Consider the following 20509-nt stretch of genomic DNA (forward strand, 5'->3'; position numbering starts at 1 on the left):
AAAGCGAGAGCAAAAAAACAGTGAAGACTTAAGCAGCTAAGCTGGTAATGGACCGAGTAAGTAGGTAGGTGAGAGGAAATGAAAAGGCAGCTGAGTAATCTAAGGTTGTGTGTGTGCGCGTTTGTTCACTGTCGCTCTGGCTCAACATGTCACCAAGAGAAAATACATAAAGGTCAGCTGTGACAAGACTATTGATCCCGCAGGACAATTACAATGGCTAAATCACACACCACCAAGTTCAAAAAGTGCTGCGGCGTACATTGGATAGACAGCAGTGACAAATGGACATGCAATCATACACTTGTACCCAAACTCATTTTATCCGATTGTACCTGCGACTTTGCTCTTTCAGTTTCTACCCAGAGCTTTGCCAACGTAGGCGAAGAAGGGAATGTAATGGAAAGCATCTCCTTCTGGATCAGCGCTAATCGGCCTTTCGTTCACCTGTACAGATGGAACTTCACAGTTACCTTGGATTTAACTGTGCGCACACACACACACACACACACACACACACACACACACACACACACACACACACACACACACATATACTTTCCAGTTGCTGCCTCTTGCTGCCTCTCCTCGTCTATCCATGCATCCATTTTCCTTAACTCTTAAAACAATCAAGGTGTAGAAATAGTCAAGTTTTATGCCCCGATGATCTCTGATGGCCACTAATGTTTGCAAATGATGTGGTCCTGATGGTGTTATCAAGCTGTAACCTCCAGCTGGAGCAATGATCTCCAATGGTCACTAATATTTGCGCATGATGCGGTCCTGATGGTGTTATCAAGCTGTCACCTCCAGCTGGAGTGAGTTGCCGCCCCAAAGGTGGAGGGATTCAAGTCGTGTTGTTTCGATACCGTTTTTTTCTCCCCGATACCGATTCCAGTCACCTCTACGGTATGATGCCGATACCGTACTGATATCACACCATTTGAAACAACAAAATATAAGAGCATTTTTTTCTCGTACTTCTAAAGAACTGCATACTCACTTGAATCTAAAATCATTAATAGTTCAAAGTCAAATCATCACTTGTGAAGTAATCTGCAGTCAACATCGTAAACAGAAAATGTGTTGAATAAGCAGCCTATTTGCATAACTCTTCATGCAAGTGAGAGTGAGACATGGGCTAGATATTCACCTGAATGTGCCCTTGTAGTGCAGCAAGATGCAACATTTGGACATCTAAGATATTGCCTGTGATTCTAAAGGACCCATACCGTGTGACGTCACTCGATTTGCACACCGTAACCTCATTTGCAAACTCTCAACCCTCACCCTACTTGCAAAATATCTAAATATCTAACATATCTACTAATGTGGTTGTGCGTTGTTCAGGGAAGGAGCTGGAGCTGGAGGTGTCCAGGGTGGGGTCCAAGAGAGAATATTCGTTAAAGTTTCCATTAATAAATTTGCTTCTTGACCCACGTCCAACGCCTCCGATCAGGCCTCTCAGAAGACTCGTTACTTTTATAGCATGACGCAATAACTAAACTCTCAAACACGATGGAGAAAAGTGGTCTCTCAGCCGATGCAAAGCATGCATTAACTCCTCCTCAATGCGCTCGTACAACCGTCGCCACCTTTCTTTCCAGGCTGCCAATCCTTTCGCCCTCTCTTGACACTGCAGTGTTGGCGCCTCATTACTGAGAAGAGTAGGTAGCAGAGATCATATCTGTCCCTCTGGCAGAAAAGGAAAAAAAAAAAAATAGGCGGTAAGGGGGTCGGATGTGATGTATTGTGCCTGATGAGCACTCACTCTCCTGCATGATTCGCACGTATGATCGACTATCCATGTGGCTGCACACACGCACATTCATGAACATTAACATTTGTTTTTTTTTGCACATGCATCCTGAGCGCAGACGCGTATGAACATCGAGGTGATCGTTCACCGTTGCAATTAAGCCCTTTAAGCGATGATGATGATGATGATGATTTAAGTGTCATCGGCAGATAAATGAAGTTTCAAAAGAAACTTTCATTGGTTCAGACACCCCTCTCTGCTGGTCTAGCTTGGCACAAACAGTAAGCAAACATGAAGTTGGATCCCAGCCTTGCGGTGAGTAAAGATGATTGGCTCTCTCTGGCCATCTGTAAGCTTCACTATCACCATATTTTTCTTTGGCAACCTCACTAAGAAAGAAGCATTTTCCTCAGGTGTGATTTATCAGTCATGATAACACGACAAAATTAAACGGGTAGATCAACCTACGAATGTTTTAAGATGCTTTTACCCCAGTTTTGTACCCGTGTAAGGGCACCTTTTTACCATTTCCATGCGGCTTTTGACTGGACGGTTGAAAAATGTAATCAACTTTTAACAGAATGCTTTCTTTGTCCTTGTCACTGTTGGTCTAATTTAGTGTTTCCCAAACTTTACTCAGCCAAAACGCATATTTTACGTTGGGGGGACCCATTTTCAATTCAATGAATGACAAATTGTGGATACACAAGTTTATTGTGCCTTATGCCATCTAGTGGAAGAACTCGTCAGTCTTTCACTTTACATCGTTGGCATAGATGGATGAATTATGATATCCAGTATTATTTGTAGGGAATAAATCATTTTTAGACCAATGCAAAATTTCCCGTGGCGCCCAATGATCTCTGTCATCACACTAATGCGCTAAGGCGCAGTGGTTGGGAAATGTTGGTCTTATTTCCATCTATCCATCCATTCTCTGCGCTTCGCGGATGATTTGAAGCCGATCCTAGCTGACTTTGGGCAAGAAGCAGGTCAAACTGGTCAAAAGTCGCAGAATTATTGAAATATACCGTACAATCAATGAAGTCAAGCACAACTTCTGTTGTTAAAACTACAGTTTGGATTGACACTCAGAAATGTATAAATTGACCTCATTCAGCTCCCTGAGAAAGAACACCGGATGCCATTGAATTGTGCAGGTCTACGTAATGCGGTGTGCGGTGAAGTGTTGGATTCAAGCATTATCATTTTACCAATGTCCAATTCTCCAGGAAGGCTGGAGTTGTTGAATCCCATCTTAACAATTAATTTTCGATGTACATTGCTTCTCAGAGTCCTTAAAGGTGCTTCATTTTCTGCTCTTTATTTTGGAGTGCATGCAAACAAAAGCGTGCGCGCCCAATGTAGACACTCCTCCACTTTGCGTATGTGGAGTATACCTTCCTAAGCACACTCCACGAAGAAGCGTTGTGCGTCCATCGTGTGCCGAACAGCAAAAACAGCAGTCGGTGTTGTCACTCCAGTCGTCACCCTCTGTCACACAGAGGACCCCTGACATGATGCCGCTCTCATTACAGCCCCACTGCCATGTCGCCTCCAGTCACTTACACCTCATGAATAATCCATCTCGACTCACCACATCCTGATGAGTCGCTTGGCGCTTTTGACATGGATGGCTGACCCTGCCCTCATTCAAAAGCACCAGGCGGCGCTTCGTTCTTCTCACACTCTCTCTCCTTGGAGAAACCCCCTCGCTGATGCCTGTTGTAAAACTTGTAAAGGCCGTGTTGACAATATGAAGCGATGTGACCGTAAAAGTACAGCTTCAGAGTCCTATTGATGCAAATACTGCCTCTGTATTTGCCTTGGTGATGATGACTACAGATCACCGACATAAGGGCTTTACTTTTTTTTTTTCTTCGGTGGACCAGACATGGACATCTCATGTTGTGCTCAAGCATTTGTGCCTATTTTAGTTCTGACCTTGGATTTATTGGTGTCACACTTTAAAATATCCTGAGGCAACTGTAAAAAGAATCAGGGAGCTTAGAAATGAAGTCATATTGTGGAAAATGGCATTTGCTGTGGTTGGAACGACCATTCGGCTTGCTCAGACTCAGTTTGCCAACCTTTGTTTTGAGCCAAGGCACTTCGTTTACATCAGAGAAGTCTTATGGTGCACCAACAAACAAAAATGTCTCCAAAAGTACATTGGCTCCCCTGAGACTAATCCCACGGGGTTCATGCAATATTTCCCCTCGAGTCGGGTCAGACTCATTGAGAGTTGGGTCAAAAATAAATGTTGGCATTAGCGAGAATGTGTCCAGTGTTTTAAAATCTGTTTTTTGTCTTGTTTTAAAAATCCATATTTGTCTTGTCCTAACTGCTGCTGGCAGTAACGCTATTGGGTATTATTTGAGTTGCTGCCCCAGTGGAATTGTCGCAAGTGACAGAAGTGACACGTCTGGTGTCAATGGCATTATAATTCTGTCTCCACAACAACATTGTTTGTGACCAACACCCATTGATGGCTGCAGGGCCATTGTTTTTAATGTCTGGAGTGCTACAAAATAAAAGCTTTTTACATTGACACAATCCCAACTGAGTGACTGCAACCTGGAATCCTTTCCATCCGCTTTGTGTTGAATATTTAACCCTTCAAAAAGCAGGATGCAAGGATACCTTCAGCTCCCCTTTGACAAAACAGTGTTATGTGAATGACGAAAGGTGGACACACATGTCCGTTGTACTTTCTGCTATCAGGTTAAAGAGTCTTTGATTTTCCTTCCTGTCGCTATACGTCACCGGCATTGATAGATGAACAAGGATATGGTATTTATAGTTGAATAAAAAGCTCTGCCACTGCCAAGACACAAAATACACATTAATTGTGTGCCTGAAATGTGCAAAAAAAGAAAATTGGGGGTAAAATGAAGAACATGAGCACACTGATTGCGAACAATGTGTTGCAACACAAGAATAATTAAGATCTCGGTGGCTGTCTTTCTTCAATTTCGACGAGTGTATCATCTATCTGTTCACCGAAACAGGCCCAGATTTAAGTACATTTGTGATTAAACTGACGCCAGATCATTACAGTACACCGTGTAAACATTTCGTGTTGCATTATGCCAGGAGACATACGACCTGGCTCCATAAAGTTTTGGAGACACTGCCTGACAGCATCAATTTTAAAATGAATAACCCCAAATATATTTCGTTATGATGACTACAACTAGGAGCTACATTTGTTTCCGAGGCGCAGAGCCACTGGCCATGTGTCATAATTATCCGTCTTTTACTTCCCTGCTCACGCTGTTTGACTTTGTTGGCTAATTGGCTCTCTGTCTCTTGTTTCCAGGACGACAACTCCATGTTTTTCCAGTTCGGCCCGTCCATCGAACAGCAGGCCTCGGTCATGTTGAATATCATGGAGGAGTATGACTGGTACATCTTCTCCATAGTGACCACATATTACCCGGGCTACCAGGACTTTGTCAATAAGGTGACTAAATAGTAGTTAGCATGCTAGTGTCTGTGTTACGTATGCGCAGTAGTTATTCGAAGCATGAGGCGCAAACACAGTTGGTGGCCATACCACCTGTCTGCAACATTAGCATCACAGTGAATATGCTGCCTTTAGAAATGAACATCAGTTCAGGACAAGCTGAGGTCAGTGAGGAATATTATTACATCCAAAGAACATTTACTTTTTGAACTAAGAGATTCACTTAGCTGTTATTATCTGTCGCTTTGGAGCACATTAGGAGTGCTTTCACTGAATGTGTTTCCCCTGAGCTATACAAACTGCTGAAGTGTGTAAATGTGCGTGCTAGTTTTCATCCCCCCCCCCCCATTTTGTAATATATGAATAGAAATGATGAAGTGGCTCCCTAAAAAGGCAGCCAAAGCGGAGGACCTGATCATTTGGGTTCAAAACCGTAATTTCAAGCTTTTGATAAAGATAAGGTTGGCAGACTGATGTAAATGGGCAGAATGTACCATATTCTGATTGCTTTCATGGGAAAAAAAGCAGACCGGCTGAATATTTGGGGGAGTGGGGGTGGGGGATTCTAAATGGAGCTGTTCACTGAGGCTGAAGGTTCCTTATCTCCAGGGCGGAGCAAAGAGTCTTTCAAGGCGATGCTATGAGACCCTCAGTTATGCACAACACCAGCCGCATACTTGATCTTCGCGGAAAACAAAATGTTAGACTTACAGTTGGTTTGTCACATCACCATTCCACATGGTGTTTACTGCATCCAATGACGTGAACAAATGACATCAGATTGGATTTCACCTTGACTCGCAGCTGGATTGATAAGAATGCATGTATGCACAAATCGATTGAAGGTCGATCAAACTCCATTGAGGATAAGGTAGAAGCTCCTTGAATGGATTAGATGTGATGATGATGATGATGATGATGACAATCAACGGCATGCTTGTAAACATTGGCTGCCTCCTAAAAGATAAGCTGTTGCCATAGTAGCGGTTCTATCAGAACTGCACAAAAGTTCTCTATAAATAGAAGAGGAAAATAGAGACTTTCTGGACGAAAGGGATGTTTTCGCTCTTGTCTCTTTTTTCATCAGAGCCACCTTTTAATTGTTGATCTGATTGGTCCTTAAAGAATAGGCATAACTTCCACCCAATCACTTGTTCATTAGATGACTGGCCTTTGCCAAACTGCACACCAATTAAAACAACACAATACAGAACCGTGACACCCAGATATTCGGATTTAACCATCCATGCAAGCCCAAAGTTATATGTGACAGAGGTCGCATGTCTTCACTGCATATTTACCAAACTTGTACAGTTGCAAGGGAACGTGTGCGAAACCCTTGAGAATTAACTGCGCTCCCGCATAAAAGTGAATGCCCTCCCTGAGGTGGATACCCATAGACACAGCCCCCTCGTGTGTTGCCGGAACACTATCTGGTTGCGGTCGCGAAACCTGTGGCCGCCGGAACAGGGACTTGTGGCGGCCACAGGATGTGTGCCACCGGAACAGGGTCTTGTGGCGGCCGCAGGATGTGCACCACCAGTGCCAGGTGTGAATTGGACTCCCCATCAAATTGGGAATAATACTGGTCCTCCCGTGTTGCCAGGACGCCCACGGTGAAAGTCAGGTTCTGAAGAGCATCCTTCAACGCTCTAGGACTGAGTCCGTCAGCTCAACAGTTCACCTCTTTGCAAAATGATTAGCTGGCAACCAGTGCTGGGTGTACCCCGCCTACTGGCTGAAGACGGCTGGGATAGGCTCCAGCACGCCCGCAACCCTTGTGAGGATTAGCGGCTCGGATGAATGTCAAGAACCAAGGTTCCACTCTACCCAGCGAGGCCCGGTCAAGGCCTTATGCTGGTCTATGTTCTGGTGGTTGGGAAACCCTGCTCTAGCTCATTGCCTTTAGTTCAATAAAACTGTCGCAACAGCAGTTTGAAATGGCTCACAGCACAATAAAGTAATACAATCTGTTTTGATCATTTTAGCAGAGCCCAACCCCAAGTTATGCATTTTTATCTCTCTTATCCATCAAGGTCCGCAGTACCATCGACAATAGCTTTGTGGGCTGGGAGCTGGAGGAAGTCCTCCTGTTGGATATGTCAGTAGATGACGGTGACTCCAAAATCCAGAACCAGCTGAAGAAACTGCAGAGTCCGGTCATCCTGCTTTACTGCACGAAGGAGGAGGCCAGCACCATCTTCGAGGTGGCTCATTCTGTGGGGCTCACTGGTTACGGCTTCACGTGGATCGTCCCCTCGTTGGTGGCCGGAGACGCAGACCACGTGCCCTCTGTGTTCCCCACAGGTGAGCATGCGCCCCTCGTCACGTCCGCTCAACTGTCATTTTGTATTTATGGATGGCTTCCATTACCCTTTACACTCCGATAGGGCAGCAAATTAAAACAGAGATTACACCACCTTTACATTTTCTGGTGACCACATAGAATCATCTCCAATAGTGTTGAATCCAATAAATGTAACAAAGGCAAGAGAATTGAAGTCAACTGTGACTCGACACTAATGTTATGGTTGAAAAAGTGATCATGTCTACTGCGTATGTAGTGTATATGTATGATTTGGGGCAATCACAAACACTAAAAAGAGAATCAAAGAGGCAGAGAAAGTTTACAGGCGTTTTCACAGAAGGCAGTGCGTCATTAATTTATATTGCTTGTCGGTGCTTTTAACTCTGCTGCTGGCCACACTCGCGGGCCTTATCTATTAATTGCACAGTCTCCATATTCCCCAACACGTCTTTACTCACACTTGAAGCCTTTTCACTGACAAACCAGAGAGGTCAGCAGGGATTCAATTAAACCGTGTTAGCTTAGACCAGTGATGGGCAGTAATCACAGGAAAAAAAAGGTAACAATCCAAAATATGACAAATATTCGGAAAAAAAAGATAAGAAAAACACAAATGTGTAAATTGGTGGGTGCTGAACAGGGAATATGCACGGGTCAAATGAAGCTTTAAGTATCACCTCTGGGCGGCCCGGTGGTCCAGTGGTTAGCGCGTCGGCCTCACAGTGCAGAGGTCGTGGGTTTGATCGCGGCTCCGGCCTTCCTGTGTGGGGTTTGCATGTTCTCCCCGTGCCTGGTTTGGTTTTCTCCTCCCGCATTCCAAAAACATGCATGGTAGGCTGTTCAAACACTCCAAATTGTCCCTAGGTGTGAGTGTGAGCGCGGATGGTTGTTCGTCTCTGTGTGTCCTGCGATTGGCTGGCAACCGGTTCAGGGTGGCCCCCGCCTACTGCCCCAAGATGGCTGGGATAGGCTCCAGCACCCCCCGCGACCCTTGTGAGGATAAAGCGGATAGGAAAATGGATGGATGGATAAATAATCACCTCCGGACAAATGTGTCTTAGTTGCTTTTCCAATGGGTCTTATACGGTTCTATAATACGTGAGTAGGCCAATAATCTTTTGCGGTTTTGGAATGATGTGCAGGACAAACATAGTACTCAAGTATTACAATTTTGAGTATGTTGATTTTTTGTGAAAAAATGTGCTAAATGAGTTCTTGAGCTTAATTTTTTTCTTGTTTGGCAGTATTATGCCGTCCTTGAATGGTAATCTTGGTGCAAGAAAGAATGTGGTTATTTTGGGGTTTTTTTGGTTCAAACATTAGTGGATCTTTTGTACATGTTTTGAAAAATGTATTCGCAAAAAGGAAATAGATTAAGCGCATGTACTTGCCCATATTTAAAATAGAGCATTTTTGTCATATATCTAATAATGAAGTGTGTAGTTCCCCAGCAGCACTTATTAACAAGTTCTGGCCCTTTCCAGCATTTACATCTGACTGTGCTCTTGATATCGCAGTGGTATATGTACAGTGGATTTTTTTTTAATGAGAAATTCACACAGACACGACAATTCCAATTTTTATAGATAAGTTTAGCATAGTTGACACGCTAGCTGTCAACAGCTGCAAAGTCAGTACTGATAACAAGCTGGCTCCAAGTCTGCCTGTTTCCACTGAATTTGAAAACTGGGAATACTGTAAAATGCAAACCAGCCAAGGATCATAACCACCAAAACGCTCTAGTTTATGGGTGAGATAGAAATGCGTGCAGACATCGGTAGTTCTTCATGCTCGGATGGCCAAGCATAACAAAATGAGCTGAGGGCTGAACCACAGTTTCCATGTTCACAGTTTTCACAGTTTTTCATTCACGTGTTCCTCTTGAGGGGGTAAAAAGATCTATGTGTATACATACATATTAGCATATTAATACATAGTAACATATTAATGCTTTGGTTCCACAGATTGCGGTTAAGAGTTTTTCATTAATTTCCTGTCATGACATTTTTTCCTAGACTCACATTTAAGATTTTCAGGGACCCCTGCTACGTTGTTTGTATATGTCTGTTCTTCCTCAAAATCAACTTGCTGCATCTACATGGGACGCCAGCATGGGTTGCCAGCATGGGTTGCCAGCGGATGTTTTGGAGAGTCTTAGTTGCATGACCATGTTGTTGTTCTGCTGAGTGATGATTAAAAATTCAAGCTAACCAATGGAAAAGTTATTTTTATCACTTGATAATTTCTATTTCGGACGGCCCGGTGGTCCAATGGTTTGCGCGTCGACCTCACAGTACAGAGATACCGGGTTCAAATCCAACTCCGGAGTTTGCATGTTCTCCCCGGGCTTGCGTGGGTTTTCTCCGGGTACTCCGTTTTCCTCCCGCATTCCAAAAACATGCATGGCAGGCTGATTGGACACTCTAAATTGTCCCTAGGTGTGAGTGTGAGCGCGGATGGTTGTTCGTCTCTGTGTGTCCTGCGATTGGCTGGTAACCGGTTCAGGGTGGCCCCCGCCTACTGCCCCAAGACGGCTGGGATAGGCTCCAGCACCCCCGCAACCCTTGTGAGGAATAAAGCGGATCGGAAAATGGATGGATGGATGAATTTCTATTTCTACTGGCTACGAAAACTTTAAATCAAATAACCCGTAAGACTTTTATTTCAATTATTTTTAAAGGTCATGTTGAACGATTTGAAATATGCGTTTTGGGACCACAGTTTGTAGGATATTAACAGTTCAAACTCTTCATGCAGGTCATTATAAAATTAAATTTTCAAGGGGGTGTCAATCATTGTCATGATGGATGAATCCATCTCTACCCCTTCCTCTTCCGTCCCACGCAGGGCTGATCTCGGTGTCATATGATGAGTGGGATTACAACATTGAAGCCAGGGTGCGCGATGCAGTCGCCGTCATTGCCACGGCGACATCCACCATGATACTGGATCGCGGGCCTCACACCCTCATGAAATCCAGCTGCTTTGGGACCCCCGACAAGAAGAACATCAACACTGGCCACTCCAAGGAAATACTCAGGTGGGCAAGGATTAGATTGTATAGCATATTATGTACACTACTTAGCAAAATTTGGGGATGGTGGGTTTACAGGGGCAATTTCAGGATGAGCCAGAAACGCACACTGATCTATCACATTTTTGGCACGACTTGGTTTTCTCTAACAATTAGATGAATGGCAACATTCACGTCGGGAGTTTGATCCATGCATCGACCAATAATTCCCCAAGGACATCCACTTCCATGCCTTTTTGTGACTGTCATCTTGGCCTCCTGATGTCAAAATGTGAACAGCGTGATGAAGAGCACTCTTTAAAAATAATTTCTAATGTAACCCGCATATTTATTGGTCCATTCATCGATCAAAGTTTTTTGAAGTATTTTTTTTTTTTTTAATAGATTATTTTCTATTTTAGAGGCTTAACTATATGCTTCCATCCATTTTCTTTTGTGTTTGTTGTCATTATGGTTGCAGTTAGGCTGGATCCTTTCCCGATCCTGAAAGGAGATTTACACGTAGACAAAAAAAAAAAACGTTCACATTCACACCTATCAAAAATTTAGAATGCAAGCCGGAGCATCGTGAAGATTTTCACGGTGCTCCGGTTTCATTCCAAAAACATGCATGTTCGGTTCATTGAAAATTCAAAATTTTCAATTGGTATGAAGGTGAAAGTGATTTTTTTTTTTTTTTTTTGTCAATATCTAAACAGGGATTTCATCCATGAACCTGTGAGCCAGATGCACAATTCCACAGTTCAGTTTGCTACATGCTTTCATGAACAAATTATGGTTGGTTAAATTTATTTGATTATAAAAATACAATTTGCTGTATACAAGCGCTGCCCACACTTTTTCCATATGCAAGCAAGTCCTTCATTCCCAGGACTGAAATACACCAGCCGGCCGGGAAAATTTACATATTTCCCCGAAATTCCCGATGGCCACTCCCACTCAGTCAAGTGACAAATTTCACACGTGATTTAGTCTGGAGTCTGCTTTTTTAATTTTTATGAAACTCATTCACTGCCAGATCAATAGCATAAAGTGTACATTTTATCCCGTGATTTAAACTCTTGTAAAGTGTCTTTGAGTACGATGAAAAGCGCTTTCAAAATTAAATGTATTATTATTATTATTATTATAAAGCTAGCAGTGATTGAGTTAATTTATGTCATATGTAACATGAGTGTCAATCTAATGATTTGTGCTATAAACAAACAAATTGATCAGACGTTTCATCCTGATGAGGGATCAAGCCTTTTGTGAACTGCAGTCTTGGACTTCTGAGTTCAAAAGGAGCTGGCATCGTTTTTGCATGGAGCACGAATGTAAGATGACCAATAACAGGTGAAATCTTAAGAATTGGAGTCGAAGCCTTGCAGAAATTAATCATAGTCGGACTTTCATTGCCGGAAGCGGAGTTAACAATCGATGCAGTGCAGACACACACGCAAGCGCACGGACACCACACCCAAGGAGACTGTGTTAAGCAGCAAAACGAAAGCTTTTAACTGCAGATAGAGAAACACTTACTGGGAGACAAAAAGCATTCTTTGTTCTCCTCCCGTGAACATCCTTGTTTTGCCTTTTGGCACATTACAGAAAAGCAGGAGCACTGCTCTTCAATAATTCATCGCAGTTTAAATTCATGGCTAATGTTTTAACGCTTCACTCTTTCCACCGTCCGCTGCGGGACAAGCACATTTGTCAGAAGAGACAAAAATTTAGATTTCTCCAACCACATTTATAGAATTATGTTTTAGCATGGCCTTTAGACAAGACTGTTAAAAAAAAAAAAAAAAAACATGCATAAACTCTCCGATGCAATTCTTCATCCCATTTGCCTTTTAAAACTTAACTCTGTTGTCTTTCATCACACTTTTCCTCATTTTCCTTACTGCCACTATAGCTTGGTGAATGTAGATGAATGTTGGTAAAGTGAAAAGATTCTAAAACTTCCATGTTGATGGACTATTGTAAATGTTACCCCCCCCCCACCCCGCTGCCCCGGAATAACATTAGCATTGGTACACACTGTCACAGCATCCACTCACAGCACGACTGAGACAACAATAACATCACAAACATGAATAGTTTAGTCTCCAAAGGACGCTGTGCGACTTGAGGTGAGCGCTCAATCAACCTTTGTGTGTGCGTGCGTGTCAGTGCGTGCATGTGTGTGTGTGTGTGTGTGTGTGTGTGTGTGTGTGTGTGTGTGTGTGTGTGTGTGAGAACAAATGATGTACTTTTTTTTTCAAGCAACCATTCCTTTAAATTTTTCTCAATTCGACCGAGTGAAGGTATAGAACGCAAGTGTCAAAGTCGAGGTCCGGGGGCCAGATCTCGCCTGCCGCATCATTTTATGTGGCCCACGAAAGCGAATCATCTCCATCAACTTCCATGATTCTTGCTTAAAGCTGTTGCGAAATCTCAAATTGTCATACGTAATAAATAACGGTGACATTTCGCAATCATTTTGTTAACCTGTTTAGACTCACTTGAGCAATAATTGAACACATACTTGACTGATTTCAAAACTAGTGAGCCATCAATTTTTTTGTGTACAAGTAATATGTGATGATCAACCATTCATTCGGTTTCACTGTTTTAACAGCCCTCCAAAGGAAGACATAACTCCAAAGTGGCCCGCGACAACAATGAGTATGACACCCGTGGTATAGAATTTTGATCTCAGTGTTGACTTTGTGGGGGAGGACACGCATTCACACACAACACACACTATCTAATGGCGTTAAAGGCCTTCACCTGTGTGTGTGTGTGTGTGTGTGTGTGTGTGTGTGTGTGTGTGTGTGTGTGTGTGTGTGTGTGTGTGTGTGTGTGTGTGTGTGTGTGCTTCTTGTGTAGCCGCCAAAATGCGCATGCAATAAAAGTGGTATTTCAAGTGTTGCGCCACACAGAATGCTCAGGCGCAAGCACATACGCACACATGCACCCCGAGAGACAAAAGCAATAATAAGGCCATATGTCTGCGCGCGGTGCGGTAGGATAGCTACAGGCCACAGTGGGCCATATGCAGAACGTATTAACGTGCCATCCTGTCAGTGGTGATGGACGAAGACGGGAGGCTCCCGTGAGTCATGCACTCACATATGAGTTGAGGCGGCTGCTTGACCTTCTGGGCGCACACAGCACATCTACACACCCATTAAATAAACACGGAACGAGCCAGTTGCACGCTCCGACATATCCACGCTAAATACAGATCTTGTAATATTAATGAGATAAAGTAAAAGGGAGATCTGCGCTGAGAACGATGAAATGAGAAAATGTGCTCCAAGTGGTTTTGGATGAGGCGCCGAGGGCTTTTCGTGCGAGGAAGGTTCAGCGAAAGAGGTGTTTCTATGTGGTATTAATTATGATGATAATTTGTCGATTCTGAGTGTGTATTTATGCGGATGTGACTGCTGACAGGTTACCTTACAGATGTGATGATTAATATTTTGTCACAAATTGGTGTGTTTGCACTGTTGCTGAATTCATTTCCAGTCCTTGTAGATCAATTTGCATGTTTATTCGACAGCTCTGTCTCCCTTTTATTCACGTTCGTCAGTCATACTAAACAAAAACAGCTTAAGGGGCTTGAAAAGTGACTTGTCTATCTCCTGCGGGAAAACGCAGGGTACGGCTTTCCTTACCATGCTGACTGTGGAGAGGGGTCGGTCGAGGAAAGCGGTTGCGACTTACAAAAATGGAGCTCAGTGTGTGGACAAAAAAAAAAAAAAAAACATGCCCGTTAACTTATGAAAGGCATTTTTGCGATAGATGGATAAAGAGAGAGTGAGAGAAAGAGGAGGGATAGATAGATAAATACGTAGATAGATGGATAGATAGCTTCATACAAATAAAAGGCTGTTCAGACAGATGTATTAAGTGTCGACTAAAAAAAACTCATTCTCTGCTCCTGGTGTTCGACTAATATCTTTGATTCGTGTTTTCATTTCCTTTTGCAATAAATGAATCCTTTATGGCACCGCGTATATTCCCAAAAGTAGACAGCTTGGCCGCTTTTTGCCCCACCGTCTGCGTGTACAAACCAGCTGTGAGCTTAAAGCTAAGAAGACAGTCTTCAGCACGGGGCGCGAGAGGCGTGCGGCGCCTCTCTCGTGCTAGTCTCCGCTTATAGTCACCTCTTAAAGTCTTTCCTCCTGCGGCGGCTGTAGCGTGGCAGCGTTATTGCATTCCTCAATGGCCACAATAAAAGCGGCTGACTGATAATTCCTGACTCCCTTTATTAGCGAACCAACACACCAAAGCATTGCGCTTTTGGGCACGTGGAGCCCCAGTGATGTATCCAAAGTCTTTTTTTTTTTTTTTACCATCCAAGTGGGTCAAAGGATCAATTTGATCAACGGCTGCCCACTTTCAATCTCTCTTTTCACACTTTCGGTTCTCTGGCTGTGTTTGCCTATTTTGCACAGACAATACCGGAGTCTTTATAAAGCTCCTTTTAATGACGATGAAATGTTTAACCGCCACGCTTCCCTTCAACCATCCATGCATTCAATAAATATATTTCTATACATTTATTAGAGGAATGGATTAGTGCCCATTTGATTGGTGATCAATGAGCTCTGGACAAAGCCTCTCCATTTGCCTTGAATAACAGATCAGTTGTGGCCTCCTTTACTGGTATTTGTTCACATACTGCATGAGTGCCGGATTCACGTTTGTGTTATTGCACCTTTCACTATTTTTATTGATATGTCACACAATTGGCTGAAAGTGGATTATCATTTGGAGTAGAGTAAGAGCTGCACTGATTTATAGGAGCTAACGAAAAGCTGTAGCGAACTGAAGTGTGTATGTCTTAGCGTAAGAGCAATTGTTTGATAGCAAAGTTTCATAAATCACTTCACACAGTCTTTTCAAAACCATTGCTGTATGTTTTGAGTACAATGTTTAAAAACATTGAAATGTCATTTTTCATCATGTCCGATATTGTCCTTGTCAAACAATCTGATGGATAACTATAGCTAAACCAAGCAGAGGACACAAAATGCCAATGCCACCTTTTTTTTGAAGGGGGGGGGGGGAGCCTGAAATCTGATTGGTTAAAAAAAAGAAACAGACAAATCAGTGATTGGCGCGGTGTGTTGTGGGCAGCGGCGCGTTGGATTCGGGAGGTGTTGGGCAAATGATATTTGCGTGGCAACACGTTGAACCTGAAATCTGAGAACCCAGAAGCCACGGGAAGCTGCTGCCAAGATACACGCTCTGAAATGGAGACTGTCATTTGCACGCTCGTAATCAGTGAGGCTATTACTTGATCAAGTATTTTCCATTGTGATACTTTACATTGACATTTTGTTATTTTAAAGTGGCATAAATGAGCTCTGCTGCTATGCCGGTGCTGTGAATTAAACAACAAGTGTGGTAGTCGTCAGTTGAGCGTGGAAGTTTTTGAAACGTGGAGGGAAGCCAGAGTACCCGGAGAAAATGTGTTCGTCACCAAAAAAAGAAAGCGATGATATGTTTTGCCGTTTTACCTGTCATATTGGAAAAGGTCACCGATTAGAAAATGACAATAGTTCCTGTTTTTTTTTTTCCCCCATGCTGTTCTGCATTGAATATTTACCAAGATTTCACTTAGCATAAATCATGTGTCGGTGGAAGAAGACGTAATTGGGGTCAAAACGTTTAATTTGCTGTAAATATCCTTGAGCTGTTTTTGAAACCAAATAGTTGGGGCCGAACTTCCATCCTAACGACGCCTGCGGCAGTAAGTGTGCTGTAAGACGCAGCCGAGTCGTCGGTGTGTCAGGTTGTGATTATCACTTTAAGCTGCTTTCAGTCATCTTGCCTTGCTTCCATTTTCACACATTTGTGACATAGTGGACGGTAAAATTCCAAGCACGCTGCACTTTTGCTGTGGCGTACGTGCAAATAGGTGTCTCAAAGCACATTGATGTATTCTTTGGGGATAGAAATGTGCCGCACGTAGCGGCAATTAAGTGGAGCCTTTGTAGCAATTCAGTAGAAGGTTTTGGCGCTTTAAACGGGTCATTTGAATTTCATATGACGACTCAAAAATAGATGGAATGAATATTTGATGCCGCTACGGTGCGGAAGGTGTGTTGGCATGTTCAAGCCTGGCTCAGTTTGAAATGAACGGGGGGCCCGCGTTACATCAGCCCTCCTGTTCACACTGCAGGTTGCTCTTTGATGTCTGTCTGCAGCTCACCTGGGCTCCTCCCAGTGGCCCACAACCACCATGCTGCACCAGAGGACTCTTTTTCAAGGCTCTCGACTGGAAGTCGTGCCTTCCATCCCAAAGCAATTTATGCAGTACTGTACATCATTAAATATCTCACTTCTTTTTATTTTTTACTTTTAGCCTTGGCTGTGATAAAAGCTGATTTGATCCTCTCTGGTTAAAGTATCACAACCTGTAGTTTCTCACGATTCAAACTCAGGTGTTGGCTGCAGCTTTTATCAAAGTTTTTTTGGGTGTTGTTTTTTTGTTTGTGGGTCTTTTGACAACTTGTTGTTCCAAGAAACCTTCAGAGTCAACCCATTCCATCACACTAGTTCTCTTCCTGTTTGTTCATATTTAGAGAAATAAATGCTGTACAAGAAATGAAAACTCGGGTCCAACTGATTAATCATCCGGTCCCAGCTTTTTTGCGGATGTCTTTATTTTACATAACAACACATTATAACATATATATATATATATACACACATATACATGTATAGTATAATATGTACATGTGTATATGTGGGTGTGTGTGCTGGTGTCATTTTTATATCCCTCCCTGGATTGCAGCGACAGACTGTGTTGCTATTTTTTTTTTTTTTTAGAAGCAGTCTACAATAAAAGGCAGGAATCAACATGAGTCACCATGCCGAAGCTATTTAAGCTGTAAGGTTGTTTCTATTCCCCTCACAGACACACAGTGAAGAGTTGGTGGGTGAAGCGTGCGCAAACATCGAGCGTGACTGCGATTGAGCTGCGTGAGATTCTCTTAGTAGCTCCTCCCAGTTGCCTTTTTTTTTTCTTCTTCTATTTCCAGTCAACTCAGAAGGGAGCACCGACATGAGAAGGGATCAAACAGCTCATAAATGCCCCGTCGATCGTATGGGCTCCAAACATGAAAAACAAGGCAAGCCGGCCCGTGCTGCCCTCCAAATCCCAGCATGCATCAGTAAAGGCACTGGTTTAACACTGGCCTTGCACACTATTGATGAGTGATTTGTGGCATCTCTCTGAGGTGAATCGCCGGCACTGATCTGACAGTGAGAGACGTCGAGAGATAGCAAGTAAAAAAAAGCCCAAAAAAAAAAAAAAACCAGATACGCCTCTCATCCGCTGAGATTACTGTTCCCATGGCAACACAGCTGATGGTTGTGGCTGCCATGGCAACACGTCACATGACATCACGCCGAGGTATACAAGCCTTCCACTCCCTTCCCTTGCGTTGCGGTTGTACGCCCTCCAGAAGTGTGCCCGAAGCGTGCGTACGAACGTTCCCACGCCAAGTATGGAATTTAGCCATTTGCGGAAATTGACGCACAGCTCCGACAATGCATACACACACAACTTTGTGGTCAAACAGTCAGACTACAGATGGCACGATACAGCCATCACCAACAAGACGAAATGAAACAACGATTTCTCCAAAGATGGTTGGAGCCTTCGATGAAGTGCACCCGCATTTTAACCCTTTCAGGGACAGCGGTTACTCTAGTGGACAGCTTATCATGTTATCAGTCGACAGGTTATCATTCTTGGTGCATGAAAGGGTTAATGAGAGCAACATCACACATCGAATTCAATCAATAGAAAGTGTTTTCATTCAATCAGAGCACACATAATCTGCGTTCGGCGTGGGCTGGAGGAATTAACGCACGATTCAGTCATTCTACAGATATCTTTGTGGGCGAGCGCTTTCACTAAGATGCTGAGGAGGGCTGGCTGGGTGTGTACAGTGGTGATATTGTGTCCCCATGTCCTCCTCCAGTTAATTGCAGAGAATTTTCATCTGTGGGACGTGCCACGTTTTCCTTTACGTCACTGACTTAGATGTCATAGCATTTTTCTCACACGTCATTTTATTTCTTTTTTTTTTTTTTTTTTGGGGGGGGGGTAACACCTGCAATAATTGATTATCGCAATTATAGTTACAATTTTCCAGATTTATATAGGGGTGTGGTTTAAACGTGGCACATTGAAACACTCGGGCCCTGGAATGAGTCGACCTGACCTCATTCACATCAGATCAATTATCTAGCAGAGTTGGAACAAAAAATGCAACTTTCCTGCCAGGGTTATAGTAGTTTGGGAATTTTTGGTATCGTTTTTATTTTTTTCTGACTTTTTTCTTCATTTAGTTTTTTTTTTTGAATTCATTTTAGTTTTTCAAAAATGATTCGTTTTAGTTTAATCTGCGTTTTAGCATTAGTATTATTTGTTTTTTAATTGAAATATCACAGTAAATATTGTGTCGTAAAAATGTATCCAGCAAACTGTCACAGTATTTTAGAGCTGAGACAATAACTTCAGTTTTAATAGTTTTGAAGCCTCATTTTATATACTTGGTGATTTAAAAAAAATCTTTTTAATCATTCAAATTTAGATAAGATAAGAAATCCTTTATTAGTCTCGCAATGGCGAAATTCCCAATTCACAGCAGCAAAGTTATGAAAGGAAGAAGTAGAAGAACAAAATATTTGGCAGGGTTGTTCACAACGCTCTTCATCATGTTGTGTCTAATTTACAAGGCATATGTATTTTCGATTTGCAAGGACTCTTCGTAACAGTATCTGGAATTCCACTGAGAAATAGCGTGAGGGTATTTTTTTCCACCTCGAGCAGGAGCATGTTGCACAATGCTCAGATGAAGGTGGAAGCAAAAAGTCCTTTAAGGAGGCTTATCCCATCTTGTGTGCACTGTCGCAGGCTGCAACCAGTAATGCCTGTTGACACAATACAATGTGAAGCCTCCACTCCACTGTGTGCGTTGTGTGTGTGTGTGTGTGTGTGTGTGTGTGTGTGTGTGTGTGTGTGTGTGTGTGTGTGTGTGTGTGTGTGTGTGTGTGTGTGTGTGTGTGTGTGTGTGTGTGCGCGCGTGTGTTCAAGAGAAATGCGTTATTGATAGAGCCACAGACGTCTTACTCAGAGCCGTTCAGTGTTCCAGTGGGAGGTACTTGTGATTAAATCTTTGGCCCTTTGCTCATCTCTTCTTAATAGATTTATTGTCTTGTGTTTGTCTTTTCACACTTGAAGATGATGGGCTCATCCATTTAGTACTCCTTGTATGCAGACACGATATTTATTTCTCCGGCGGATTGTGTTCCGAGGCAGAACGTCTCCATGGTGACAAGCGGCCCACAGTTTGCGACGAGGGCGAGTGAGGGAAAGAGGCGGTGGCGGAGGGAGAAAAAGAACCAGATATGCACTTGTTGAGACACGTTTGCCGATGTGAGTGCTCACAGGAGGTTCATACGCTTGCCCTTCCTTTCAATTTTCACCTTTTGCCCTTGGCTCCGTTGGCCTCCTCATCCTTGACAACGGTGGGGGGGGCCAATCAAAAGCCAGGCCAGTCACTTTGTGGGCAGCTGCTTTTCTTTCCATGAAATCATTAAATGGAGTCATGTCCTTGCGCTACTTCTCTATTCCCCACCCTCTCTTGCTGTTCTTGGCCACCGTTCCGCATTGTGCCTTTATCCGACCTACGCATAGAGCTCGCCGCTCATACGCATGTGTCAAGTGTCGAGATTAACATGGAAGGAGAACAAAATTCTTTTTGGTTTTTCTTTTTCGTCCCGAACAAACTGTCGCGCTGAAATTATTTCAACAGACATGCAAGTGAAAAAAATAAGACGGAACCATGAAAATGATCAAATAAAATTGCTGGCACAATCGACCAAGTGGTCAACACATTTGTGGAGTTTGCATTTGCTCCCTCGTGCTTGCGTGGATTTTCTTCAGGA

The 20509-nt window shown here is 43.2% G+C and overlaps 1 protein-coding gene across 7 annotated transcripts in view; it reads left to right on the plus strand.

The window, feature by feature from the left end:
- grin2bb (glutamate receptor, ionotropic, N-methyl D-aspartate 2B, genome duplicate b) overlaps window positions 1-20509 on the plus strand; it is an 88113-nt gene that overhangs the window by 46958 nt on the left and 20646 nt on the right. For all 7 annotated transcript variants that reach the window (XM_019862111.1, XM_019862115.1, XM_019862116.1 and 4 more), the window contains 3 exons: window positions 5079-5222; window positions 7262-7532; window positions 10381-10573. In XM_019862111.1, the coding sequence (XP_019717670.1) occupies window positions 5079-5222; window positions 7262-7532; window positions 10381-10573 (608 nt within the window). The remainder of the gene's footprint in view (window positions 1-5078; window positions 5223-7261; window positions 7533-10380; window positions 10574-20509) is intronic.

This window comes from Hippocampus comes, unplaced genomic scaffold, assembly GCF_001891065.2.
Source record: "Hippocampus comes isolate QL1 unplaced genomic scaffold, H_comes_QL1_v1.1 scaffold7, whole genome shotgun sequence".
Taxonomy (NCBI): Eukaryota; Metazoa; Chordata; class Actinopteri; order Syngnathiformes; family Syngnathidae; genus Hippocampus; species Hippocampus comes.